The 14,340-nt window shown below is 33.5% G+C and overlaps 1 protein-coding gene across 1 annotated transcript; it reads right to left on the reverse strand.

Moving 5' to 3' along the window:
* Positions 1-560: 560 nt before the first annotated feature.
* On the reverse strand, positions 561-14,097 carry LOC132173725 (CSC1-like protein At1g32090). Its single transcript, XM_059585311.1, has 11 exons — positions 13,603-14,097; positions 11,540-11,692; positions 9,841-9,976; positions 8,340-8,441; positions 8,040-8,159; positions 7,832-7,912; positions 7,310-7,650; positions 5,631-5,876; positions 3,048-3,372; positions 2,228-2,461; positions 561-1,227 (listed from the first exon to the last, which is right to left on the reverse strand). The coding sequence occupies exons 1-11, from the start codon at positions 13,914-13,916 to the stop codon at positions 832-834; spliced, it is 2,448 nt and encodes an 815-aa protein (XP_059441294.1). The 5' UTR covers positions 13,917-14,097; the 3' UTR covers positions 561-831.
* Positions 14,098-14,340: the final 243 nt, after the last annotated feature.

Consider the following 14,340-nt stretch of genomic DNA (forward strand, 5'->3'; position numbering starts at 1 on the left):
AACCAGAAAAAAGTTTTTTTGGTGGTTTGTACGAGGCTTGGGAAAGAGATCAATAACCTGAAACTACTTGTAAAACTTCTCTCTTAATATTCCTGTTCTTTAATCCAAAAATTGCCTTGCTAACACTTTCTGTCACTTTCGATTGGCAAAGTCACTTGTTTGCACTTTTTTTTAAAAAAAAATTATTTGACTTGATTGTAACTTTCAAACTCTAGTAATCAAATTAAAATTCGCATTTGCCTTTTTCTTGTTTTTAACATTACAGGTTATGGCAGTTTTTATGGAACCAAACAGAAAAAGATTGTGACATATAAATTTGTTTGCTGCGTTTTCTAAATTTCTTTCTATGGAATCCATTCCAAACAAGCAATAGGTTTGCTCGTACCCAAGTGCTAGAATTTTAAGATTAAGGCTACTACTACCAAAAGATGAATCACAATAATATGCCAAATGCTCAGTAATTCAAGTCAGTTATGCATGTTTCTTTCAAGTGCTTGAACATTGCTTTCATGCATTTTCAGAAGTGATGCTTCTTGATTAGATTTCCAAGAAAAGACAGGAAAAGGAAACCGCTGAAATCATAAAAAAGATATTGGAAATTGAGTGGGCGTTCTAATACTATTAGCTTTCAAGTCTAGCTTCTTGACAATCAAACCAAGCAGAACCTCCACTACACTTGAAGAAAAATGCCAAAACCCAACTACAATTACATTCATAAAACAATAATTACAATTGACACAACCTCAATGGACGGCGGCGAACAAGCTAAATAGAAGAATAGGTTAGGGTTTCTTGTAAGCAGACCACTATAATCAGTTCAAGGCTCAAGCTTTAATGATAGACATAGTGTGGTGGGGAGGAAGGGTCATAAGCATATTGGGGTGGGGAAGATGGATGATCAACATAATGGGGTTGGGAGAAGTGGTCATAAACATATTGGGGTGAGGAGGATGAATGATCAACATAATGAGGTGGGGAGGGGGGATGATATACATAACGGGGTGGGGAGGACGGATGATGGACGTAGCGTGGTGGGGACGGGGAGCTGATTTCGCTTGTTGAGGGGCTGACTGTTTGGGTTTGATGTTTGTCTAGTCTGACCTGAACTAACTCCTCTTCTTCCTCAAATGACCGGTAAATTGGGTGCAAATAGGCATCAGCTAAGTATGCCTTTAAGTTTAGGTTGGGTTCTGTGGTCCCCTCCAATATGTCCTTTGCCATGGCTTCCTGAAGAAGGAACAGAGGCAAATTAATTTATCAGTACTCAGATACAAGTTTTCATGCCTCTTTTCAAGTCAAATAAAGACAAATCAAAAGCCATCACAAAAGAAATATCATTGAGCACAAAGCTTATAGATTTTATGTACAGCCATTACCATCAAATAAAAAAAGATCCCCTTGAACTCTCACAATGCCCTTATATTATCACAGAACAGTGATAATAACAATTAGTCTAATTTGAATGTTATCCAGAAGGAAATGAACACATAATGGACTTACTTAAATGTTGTGGACATTTAGGAGGCAAATAAAGGCAGAAAGGGCAGTCTAATTATCTGTCTACTTCTAGCACATGCTAACATTTAGTGCAGCAGGTCTTCTCCTCCCATAATGGGCATCCAGAAAGGGGCTTCTTCCAAACATGATTTAATGTGTCAAGAAACGCCGACTATTTAATATAAAAAGTCTCAGCTTTTGATACATTCAAAAGCTGTGATAAAAACAATTTATTTGCTTGCATGTGACAGACAATCTTCTATTAACTGCTGTCGGATGTATAAGGTTACAGACACCAGTTTTAGAAGCAAATAAAATGTTAAGAATTGAAAAACTACTTCAAGACAGTGAAGGAATTGTGCCCCAACAACACAAAATTCCATTCATGAAAATTAAGATTGGTTTGCCTGGTTCACTATAAACCCAAGTAACTAACGGGAACGTTGCTTTGTTAATTCATCCCTGTTCTTTTTACTGGTAGGTAGTTAGAGGAGGGGCTCAAAAGGAGATGATGATATAAATTCTAAATGCCTTGAAGAGACTTGAGCCAAACTACAAGTAAAACCATCAGTAAACTTTATCATCAAGCCTAATGACATGTTTCAAGTAGAAGGATGGTTAATTTCATTTTATTATCTGTAGAGCTGTTTAGCTTGAAAATATTACTAAAAGACATGTACGAGTAAAGAAAATTTTTGGCAGTTAATTGTTGGCATAGTTTGGAGCTTACCTCTAGTGGGTATTTCCTAAATGCAGGTTCAAAGCGATTCTTGCAATATTTGTGGAATGATAATGTCAATATGGGCAAAACAACAAGCAAAGGAGTGGAATTGGCAGCTTTCTTTGTGCTCAGCAGTCCCATCAAAAGTAGTTGGGATATCAACAAGCTTGCTATTATGCGGCTGTGGACTTGTGGCCAGAATGCAGCAACGCTCTCATATTGTTGATGGTAGACATTGATTATCTGTGTAATCAAACAGGGTCTATAATTACAAGAAGAATTATTGAAAAAAATAAAAAGACCAAAAATTTTAATACAAATATATGATCATAGAAACAAGTTATACAAATATCAATTTTCTTCTTTATTATTATTATTCTTTGATTTTGGTTTGTCACCAGGCTCTCTATATGTAATCTGTTACCTATACAAATTTTGATAAGTATATGTTCATCTTCAGGTTAAATCACTAATTTGTGTATTCTTTTATTAATGTTGTGATTGCAAATAGATTTTAATTATTAGCTAATTATCCTTACATACGCTTTCCTTAATATTGGGTTCTTTCATCTGGCACATTAAATATTGAATGTTTCTTAATCATTCTTGAGAATCCTGGTACTTCAGTCCTAAATTATAATCCTTACTAGCGCCTATAAGTCCAAAACCTAGATACTCCATTTTTAATTACACATATTAAGCCCAATTTATCGTTTTGGCTATCTTGCTTAACCACATAGTTATTATAATTCAATTCAAGATTCTAATAAATGTTGTTAAGACAGATGGGAAAGAGTAAACAAAATGCAAGGATTGTGGATAAACTGACCTGATGGCGGTAAACTAAGTAGGCAAGAGCAAAGAAGACTAGTATGAAAGGAAGAAGGATCGGAGTAACCACGGCATACACAAGCCCCAATAGGAAGTACAATTGGAGACTTGGGAGAGTCTCTGGGAAATCGACACTCCCAGGGTTCATTGCTTTTTCTCTGTCTCTTTCAGTTTTCACCAGAAACATGTTCTTTAGATGGAATATTACCAACGGCTTCAACCGAAGAATCTCGCTAGCAATGCCTGCCCACCCATCAACCATTATATATGTAATAAAGAAAGTAGCTTTCATTGGTATGGAGACCCCAATGGTTCTCGGAATCCTATAACAAAGAGTGAGGTTCCAAAAAAGTCAATCGCATTGGATGCATCAATCATAGTTATATAAAAAACATAGAAAAATCATTCTGCTTAGATGCAATACAAAAATAAGTAGAACAATTGCATGAAAGATATCAGATACCATAAAGATTGGAATGATGTTATGTTTTATAATAAAATTATTTGCATAAGAAATTAAATGCAGCTATCCATCAATACCATAAGTATATTATCCAAAAGCAATGTTGCAGCTAATACTTTTTATGAATGCAATCAGAAGTAATGAAGTGAGGTGGTGCAAAATGGTAGCCCTTACTCTTCGTGAAAAATGAATTGGCACATAGAAACCAATGCTATAGTATTTTTACTTTTCATAGATAGTTCAGGATAAAATGCTAAAGGAATTATAATGAATCTCTATTTTATTGTTTCTGCTTATCTTTTTTTTTCGATAAGTTTATAAAAAGGCATAAAGCGCCCCTTCGTACACATGCAGTATACAACAGGAACACCTAACAAGAAAAAGCAAAAGAAAGACCCAAACAACCAAACACCAGAAGAACCCACCCAAAAGCCCTAAAACACGAAACCCGCAGAACACTCGCCGCTAAAAAACATGAACCTTGCCTTTCCCACACCTAGAGGATGTGCCTGTATTACCATAATTTATGGAGCGTTCTAAGTTCAAAAGCTCCCTTCTGCCACTGGACTTAGAGTAGGCACCCTTTTCCTCCTGATGATGATCTTCATCAATGATCCTCATACTGTTTCTTCTTATTGTTATGCTTTTACTGGCTTTCCCAATTTCATTATGGAGATAATTGACAAACTTGTACCTCCAAATAGCAAAATCTTATGCAACATGATCTTTGCCAACATAATGCGGGCCTTCTACCAAAAAGAGAAACCACTGCTTTAAAGAATATGTATGCAATACACATATGGTATTTGTATAAAGTCTTTCTTTTTCCAAACTAAAAATGAAAAGATTTTTTTTTTTATTATTATTTTTATCTTTTACATTACTTGTTGTCTTTTCGTTTCTTTTCTATGACAAAGACCTCTTTAATATCAAAATGGTTTATTCATTAAAATAATGAATGAATAATTAAGAGAAAATATTGAAAGAAGACAACAACGTTGGGTAAGTTTCGTAAGTGCTTTGAAAATTATGTTTTGTGTTTTGATTCGAAAAGACCTTTTGATGTGATGGAAGTTAAGAAGTGTTTTTGGTGGAGTTCACATTTGAAAAGTGTTGTTTTGGATTTAGTGTTTTCCAAAAAAAATAGATGCTAAACGTGCATACTTTAAGAAAATACATGCTTATTTTTTCAGAGGTAACAAAAAAAAAAAAAAAAAAGAGGGGATGGAGAGAGGGTGGTCGCATGGCCACATTTGAACTGTTGGGGTGCCTGTGCAGCCACCTTTCTTTTTTTTTCTTTTTTTTGTAAGCAACAGGCTGGAAATCCTGAAAAAATAAGCTCATATTTTCTCAAAATATTCCTATAAGGAGTGAAAAGTCTTCTAAAAAATGTGTTGTGTTTGTTTTTGGATAAGTGTATTGTGTTTTTTTTTTTTTTTTAAGTGTTCTGCTTGGTAAATATTTTCTGAAAAGTGTGTTTTTGTGTTTGAAAAGAGAAAAGACTTTCCAAAAACATTAGCAAACATAGCAGCATTTCTTAAAAGCAAAACCTATATTATATTCATAATACCATAAGTTTGTCCTCCTAACAAGGAAAAAAGAAAATTTAGAAACATCAATAAGAAACACATTTAGCATCACAAATAACAATAGAATTCCAATTAGACATCTACTATAATCCCATCCCTTTCATTGGAATATGATATTTTTTTGAATGGTAAACTGAAGTGCAGAACAGGACTAACAATTTGATATCATATAATTTGAACTGTACACCATTTCTCTAAATAAATGCCAAAAATGTAATTGCTGTTGAAATTTATACATATTAAAACCTGAGCATATTATTGCTCCATCTTGTTACACTTGAATTGCCACTACTTAAAGCACAAAGATTTGTACCAAAGAAGAAATTTTACAACTTGATAGTCATTTTCAAAATTGAAATTTTAATTAAAAATGCAAATATGTGGTCCACTTTGATAATTTTTAGGTTACTGGCATTATAAGAGAAAATCACATTAAGAGAGTTACAACTCAAGACAGTGATATAATATTGACAGTAAAATTTTCAAACATGGAAGAAATAAAAGCTCAAGTAATAAAACAGAATATTACTCGGTAGCCGATTGGTGAAGGAAAGAATGCAGTTGCTCAAATGCTGTTCCAGTCACAATGCTTCCCAAGAATACATTCACTAACATAAAATAATAGTATTTTGATGCTGCTTTCCGTTCTAGTGTTGAGAATGCTATGTGTCCCTCAATTTTTGACATGATCATCAAAACTGTTGGAAGAATATAAAGGAAGATTTTAAGGGCTAGACCTGGAAGGAAGCCCTGTAAGAATGACTTAATGAATTTCCTGCACAAGATTGACAACAAGCTTCTAGTTAAGGATGGACAGAAGGAAAATGCATAGAATTAAATGAAAAACTATTGGAGTTGAGCTGCTATGGTGACCATGATATAAGAAAAAGGCCATGTCTCACATGTAGTGGTGAGAAAGCACCAAAGATCATTCAGTTGATTCCAAACATGAGTACATCTTTTAAAGGTTTATAACTGAATCTACTACCTAGTTGTAGCAGTATGAAAATTCATAGTATCTACTAACAATGGTAGTTCCTTTAGTTTTAAAGCATAACAAAGTAACAAAAGCAACATAAATAAGATATTCAAATAGCACATGTAATGAAACTATAATCATCACAAAGAAAAAAGTAAGCACCATTGATGAATAAGCTAAAAGGCCACATGGAAAATAAACAGATAAGAAACGGTTCGCATCAACCATTTACGTATATGGGAAAATTACAGTTTACCCCCTCAAAGTTGACAGCGTTTTTCAATTCGACCAATATTATTCCAAAATTCCCATATTGCCCCTAATTTTTATTTTTTATGAAAAAAAATAAATAAATTTGGGGGTGCAAAAATGGCCAGATGGCAGCCACCCCGAATTTTTTTTTTTAATATTTTATAAAAAATAAAATAAATAAAAATTAGGGACAATATGAGAAATTTTGGATACAATTGGTCAAATTGCAAAAAATTGGAACTTTGGAGGGGTGGATTGCAAAAATTGAAACTTTGGTGTTCGAATTGAAAAACGCTGTCAACTTTGGGGGGTAAACTGTAATTTTCCCTATGTATATTCATGGAAACAACAACAGAATATCTGTCATTTTACAGCACTGTAGTTCTTGCTTATGCCGACCAAGATATTTTGGCCTTCACAAGGCTTTTCTGATTTATTAATATTGTTAGAAATCAGGATAAGCATAACCAGTTCGCATTCCAACACATATGGAGAACCTTCCATTTAAGTTTTCAAATTGCTGTAAGGTATGGTGGATCCGTAACTCTTATACCTTCTAAACAACTTTCCTTTTTTTTTTGGTAAGTTAGACCTTCTAAATCACAACATATGTTGATGGTGGTAATCTAACTCAAACATTCACTATAATTATAAAGATAGAAAAGAAAAAGGACCACCCATCCTCATGATATTTAGTAATGATGAGAAGAAGAGAATGAAACAATAATATGAGCCTTTTTCTTGGTGAGATATGAACCAAGTACAGAACAACACCTGTCATACTTTATTTTTTGAAGATGTAAAGGTATATTGTCTTTGCCAAGTGATCAAAAGAGAATGCTACAGGTTTCAAGCAATTTAATTAAATAACTTTCACATGAGAAGTCTTTCCCCATGAAGCAAATAAGGTATCGTAACTCTTAGATTTTGCATAGTCATATTGTTCACAAAACATAAATCCAATTAAGTTTACTTACAGTTCTATCACAGATCTGAGGAAAGGAGCAACTTTTTCAAGACCTTCCAAATTTGCAAGGGATTGCACAAATGCAATGGGTATCATGTAGAAGAACACCAAAGCAAACACTGACAATGATATTATAAGTTTCCGGATGCTTAAAGAAACAAATGGTATGGCCAGGTTCCGCCAAAAAACATCGCGAGGTTCTGGGGCCCAATTTGTCAACCAAAGTGTAGGATTTTTGCTTTGCTGTGTCTGTGCACAAACAGCAGCTCCCCAACGGGAATTAAATGAAACAAAAGCTACTGGCAGAATAGATTTTGAGTCTTTGACAATTTTCTGGCGCTCCGATATCAACTATCACAGAAAAGATGCAGACATTAAATTAAAGCAATCCAACAATTTGAAAAGAAATGAACACTGTATGATTATGCTGAGCCAAATGAAACTCATCCTAAGGAGGATCTTTGAACAGTTGAAGAGAAAAATACCACAAAAGTTTAAATAGATAGAAAATCAGTAAAAGGTCATGACTTACTATTTTATCCAGCTGCTTAATCTGTTGTTTGTAGTACTCAATGGAATCAACACTTTCACCACAAAGCCCCAAAAATCCTATCTGAAAATGAAAATAGATTAAACCATCAAATCCAAAGCCCCAATAATCTATTGATGGATTAAAAAATTGGATAGATATATATTCAACAAATGAAATTGTGCGATTTCAGTTCATAAGAACAGACTACCTTTCTAGTTGGCCTCTTTTCTGGGTGCCTTTCAAACTTAAGCTGGTTATAGTCCAGCCAATTCTGCAGCCTATCTCTTCTTCTCACGAGTTTAGCATATTTGTTTGCATTGTACACTGCCTGAATAAAGACAAAGCTAGCCATCATGGAAAATATATAAACGAACAAATATCTATAGGGAAAGTAAAGACACAAACATCATCATATATTGTTTGTTCATTAAATTATCTCAGTTGGATCAGAATTAATTATATGGAAATTGAAGTTTAGCCATTAAATAGCTTTAAGAAAATATAATACCTGGTGACAGAGATAATGATTTGGGTGATTAGTTTGAAAAAAGTGATCCACAGTATCTGACACTGAGTGTCCAGGAACATGTGGCACATTCCTCACCACTACCTGCAAAAAATAAAAGCAAATATAAAATAATACTCCAAGACTTCTGAAAAATTTTCAAAGACAAATCTAAGAAATACAAAATGTATATCATAATAAATCAAAGTTCAAAGAGTGCTTGGACTCGATTAAACTTATTGTTATAACACTTTTACAATTAAAACTTAAATTCTTATCATCAATGTATCACACTTGTACCATTCATTAGAGTTCTATTAGAGTGTAAACCATGCAAGAAAGAAATGTGTAAAGCCTGATAAAAAACCAATTAAACTTGCAAAAATGTCTCTACTACATTTATAATTAAAACTTAATAGGCATCATCATTGATGTATCATACTTGTTAGGGAGAGAATTACCTAGAGAATCCACAAAGAGTACATTAATATACATATTTAGACACCACTCTATTTCCTTTTCAAAACCAAAACTCTTAAAATTTTACCGAACGGCCCTAAAACATTTTAGACTAATTAGGCCTAAGACTGAGTACAAAGATGCAAATTTTAGTATGATTAGATATAAGATATGGGGATAGTAAAAACAGATGGTCAAGAAATACCAAGAGTGATTATTTGAGGAATTTGTGTTTATTATTCATAAGATAATTAAAGAGAATGCTTGTCTAGAGGATGAAAGCAGTGTAGATGAAGTGGGAAGTGCATCAGTAACATTGTTTGGTCAATGAAAACTCATGAACTCAAACAGAATATTTTATAGGTCTATTCTAAGACCAGCTATGCTTGATGGTATAGAACATTGCACTAGTAAGAAGTAACATCTTCAGAAAATGAGTTTAGCTAACGTTGCGACGAATGAATGGGACTATCAAGAGTGATAGAATAAGGATAAGGAATGAAGAGTAGTGAATGGTTTTGTCATGTCCAACAAAGACCACTGGATGTACAGATGAGGGGAAAAAAAAATACAGTGCGAAAGTATGATTTTTCATTCAAGCTGAGGAAACCAAAATTCAAAGAGAGACCAAAATAACATGGACAAAAATAATGAAGAAGGATATGACAAACAGATAGTTACAGAAGTACGGTGGCAAAAGACTTAGTTGCTACAAGGTTCATAGAGCTGACTCCAAATAGTTGGTATTAAGACTTAGTTGAGTTGTGCTTTAATATTCTTGTATGTACCTCTTGATGATTTTCTTCAATTATACTACACACAATGCCTATTATGCAAGCCTTCTAAGAAAATAGAATGAAAACATGTAACAATGTCCTCCCAGATGAGTAATACTGAAGAAAAGAAGCATGACTGACAAACTGCACGCTATTGAGTAAATATACGACAAGCAAATTGATAAACAATCACATGACTCATTCCTTTTACTAAAAAACCGTTTACGATTTCCTCAGATAATTACAGAGAAATTATTAGTCCAACTCACCGTGAACTGCTCTGCACGCCTGGGTTGTGAAGCCAAGAAATGCATTCTCATTGACGCAACATAATCATATTCCTTGTATAGCATGTAACAAGTCCATATTGTGAACAAGTATTGCAATCCTATGTGGAAAAAAAACCTGAAATTTAAATATTTAGAATTTTTTAAAATTAGTATTAATGAAAATGAGATCTGTTTTAAAAGAGAGTTGATATTAAAAAAAAAAAAAAGTTACAAGATTACGGTGGAGAAAATTTCATTGAAAAAAATAGAGCAACAGGTAATAATGCTACTATAAATTCTAGCTTTCAAGAAAACTGAATTCATATCACAAGTTCTTAGTATTGAACTTAGAACTCTGAACTGCTTTAAGACACTGAACATAAAATTTGATTGTTTTGCAGTCCAACATCAGCAAGGAACCTAAATAAATTGTCTGAATGAGAAGGACTAAGATAACATCAGCCTTCAATGTTACAAGTCAAAAGAGCTACTCTGAATCTTAACAAGCCCTTCCAAGAAACTTGTTCTTTCAATATTGGGGGGAGGCTTTGATTTGTAGGAAGTCCATCATGGTTCTGCAAAACTAAGAAAATCTCTAAGATGACATAATCTCATATAAATGTTACGAGAACTCAGCATTTGTTCTAGGTATCATTCCCAAATTATTGGCTTACTCAGTTTTTATTGGACGTATAAAAGCATACAATTTTAAGATGTGTGCTTTGTCATCACATTTTTCACTTCCATCTCATCGCCATGGCCAAAATTGACTCCAAGAGAAATTCTAGCAATGTCTTTAGACTCAATAGATTCTCTTAATTGAACATTTGGTTTTTCAGTAGGATTCATTTAGAATTTTCTTTCTTCTTAAAGCCGATTTTGAACTTTGTATAACAGATTGAATGAATTTGAGACCTGAGCACTCAAATGAATTTGGTTGTTACATCACACAACATTCAGGCTAAAAGGGCCCCAATCCAAAGTACATTTGTTGTTTGCCTATCTTTCTATTTGAAAAAACACATGCTAGGCACAAATCATTGCTATTGTTTGTATCAACTGGTTTTGCTAACCAAAACATGTGTGGTAGGGTACTAGCAGTATAACAAACAAGAAAGAGATGAAAAGTAAAAAGTTTAAATTTGATTTCCATTTACAGTGATCTAAAGGTGATCATGAAGAAGATCCAACTGTTTCTTCTTACTCAATAGAATTTTACTTAAAGATCTGTTTTATGGTCTAAGTCTAATTCTTGAAGAAAAAAAAATGATGAGATTTACCCATTTAAGGAATTTATGGCCATTGGCCTACCAAGCAATTTTAGTTTAATCACAGAATTCATTGCAATCCTTCATTTTTCATAATATAGTGGTAGAACCATACATAGAATTGTGAATAACGACAGTATGACAATCACAGAAAGCTGATGTCCACGCTCAACCCATACTTTCCATACCATTTAATGCAAAATATTAAAATAACCATGCCTTTAACATAGATTTTATTCTAACTTAATGCCAAATGCCTGTATGACCATATCTCATCTACAAACTGCAAAATAGGCACTGATGTAGTTTCACTTCTTCCTTCAGTAGTTTCAAAAGCTCTAGTAAACTCAACACTTAAGCTAGTCACCAGCATAGAAATATCTTATCATTATCAAGTGTACAGACTACAGATTTGGAGTAACTTAAATTACCTTATAGATTCCGGACGAACGTTTGATATTGAAAGCTTGTCAATATCACTCACGACCAGTTCTTTTCTGAGGAAAAATAATGTTCCACTTGATACATTGACTGGAATGAGGATAAGAAGTGCCAGGACTGTCATCGGTACAAAAATTTTTAACCTGTCAGATAGAAGAGAAAAATTTAGTTATAAAAATGCCAGCAGATACAGAATTTTAAATCTCAAAGCCTCAGCCAAGGTTATGAATCAAAAGAAATGATGATTAAGATTATTTGCTAGAGTTAATGAATCAACGGAAAACTTAAAAGTCAATGCAAAATGCAAGTATTCTTTTTGTATTGTTGTTCCTCTGTTTCTTGATTTCGCTTTGCACTATAACCCCAATGTTTGGGGTTGCAGAAAACAATGTTCCTGAGTGAATATTGATCGGATGATATAATCCAAAGCTCACAACTTTAGAGAATATGAAATTGAACCATATGGACTCCATCTGGACCAAAAAAGTCTTAATCATACGGATGTGTAAGCTCATGACCTCATATGGACCAAGATAGAATTTTTGGAAGGAACTTAATTTCCATGTAAAATTACACTACAATAAAGCACATCACATCTAATTGAAGTTTGGCGCATACATTGAGACTCATTATAGCAATTTCTCATATTCATTACTGACAACTTTACTTATCAAAAAAAAATTTTCAAGCACCATAATCTGTTTATATAAATGTTGAACAAAGAAAGCATTTCAAAGATATTCTTAGTACCAAAATTATGAAACTGTAGATAAATAATGGAGGAAGGGAAAAATACATAACCAGTACGCATAGATATGGCCAAAGAAATATTACAAAAGACAAAGATGGAGAAGGAAAATATGGAGGAACTTGGAAATTCAAACGTTCACATTCCAGTACAAAGTCCCAAGAATTAAAACAAGCAATATCTTCTTGTAGAAAAGCTTGAGTACCCAAGCTCAATGCAAAAGAAGGGAAATTAGAGTTTCTCTACAAAAATGGATAATTTGCAATTATTCAATAGCCAGAACTATTGAACACCAAAAGATTAAGGAAAATAAAGAATATATAGAACCTTATGGGGAAAGAATTCGAAAACTCTTAATCTGATGACACTATAGGCTGAAGTGGCAGTTGTCTTCAATTCTTTTCCCAGCTATAAAACAAGGTAATTATGTATTATGTTGTAAAGAAAACAGCTAGATAACAATGGCATAAATACAAAGAGACAACTGGGAAATTTCAAACCTTTTTTTTTTTTTTTTTGGATGAATACAAGAATTTAAAACTTTTCCATTGCAAAGGTCAAGAATTTTTCTTACAAATACGAGCAATATGCACATGTATGCGAACTTATATTCCAAATAAACCTATATATTCCAAGACAATATTGAGCTTACCATAATTAATTGTATTAATTTGCAACTTTTAACTACAAAGCTCAATATGAAAGCTAAGCATGAAAATTGCATATTTTATCCGTTCCGAATATTTTTGTTTTCAAATAATCTCTATAAGAAAGCAAAAACCAGAACAAAATACGTAGAAGAAAAGAAAAGAGATAAAGCTGGACAATCAATTTTTGGGTGAACAGCTTCAACTGAAAAGTCTAAGCACAACAGCAGAGGTCAAAGACTTGAAATTCAAGTTCTCACACTATATAAGTCAAAATTATTTTCGTAACTAATAAGTCAAGAATTTTATGTCACCAACAACAAGAACTACATATATAATTCAAAACATTGCAAACTACATGCAAATGCTCCAAATTTCAAACTTTTTCTCAAGAAACAAAACACTACCGTGGACCAAAAATATTGAAGAAGGAAGAAAGAAAAGGAAAAATGAGTACCCCAGAAATAAATCTCACACAAGCACTAATTATTCCCCTCCTAGTTCACCAAATTTGTTTCCACAATTTGCACCAACATATATAACACAGAACAATGAAAATTGTATCTACTAACTCCACTTTCTCGAGAAACAAACAACACCCACATCCAAAAATTCCTTAGAAAGCAAGAAAAACAGAAGAATAGAGACTAGAGAGTACCCCAGAGTGTAAATTCTCAAGAAAACGGCAGAGTCCACACCAGCATGGCTTATAATCTCAGCCTCACTCCTCCTCATAGCCTGAGGCATCCAGTTCAAGAAAGTAAAATAAGTCATGACATTGAGGTTGACAAATTTTCCCACAAAATTCCTGGAGCGCCTTGGGCTGGTTCTGTCTCCATTTATGTACCATTTGGGGAAGTAGACCCTGTCATTGATGGGTTGGATTCTGAGGAGAGCAAATGCCAGCAGAAAGGTAAAGGCAGTGAGTATGTTAATGAATGCTGAGACTCCAATATCCTCAAGAGTAGCCATTGAAGAATTCAGAACAGAAAGAGGGAGATGGTGAGAGGGAGAGGGGAGAGAAACAGGGAGGCGTGTGTAGAAGAAGGAAGCAAAGGTGGGTGGTGAAGTAAAACAGAGAAAAGGAAAGAATATGTCTTTTTCAGTATTTTAATAGTAGAGAAAGTGGGCATATCATGGGTTTGATCTGTTAAGGCTGCTCTGTTTCAAATTAATAATGTTTTTAGTATTTAATCTTCAAGTCTTTTTTTTTTTTTTTTGTTATTATCTGTTTTAAATATTGGTTTTGGGATTTGATGATTGACTTGGGAGCACATAGAAACCCATGTGAGAGGAAAACTGTAGGAGTAAAAGGATTTAGCTTTTGTCAATGTCTTTCATTAAAAAGGAAAGAAAAAGAGAGCTTCTCTCTCTCTCTCTCTCTTCATGTCTTTTT

The sequence above is a fragment of the Corylus avellana genome, chromosome ca3, assembly GCF_901000735.1.
Source record: "Corylus avellana chromosome ca3, CavTom2PMs-1.0".
NCBI lineage: Eukaryota > Viridiplantae > Streptophyta > Magnoliopsida > Fagales > Betulaceae > Corylus > Corylus avellana.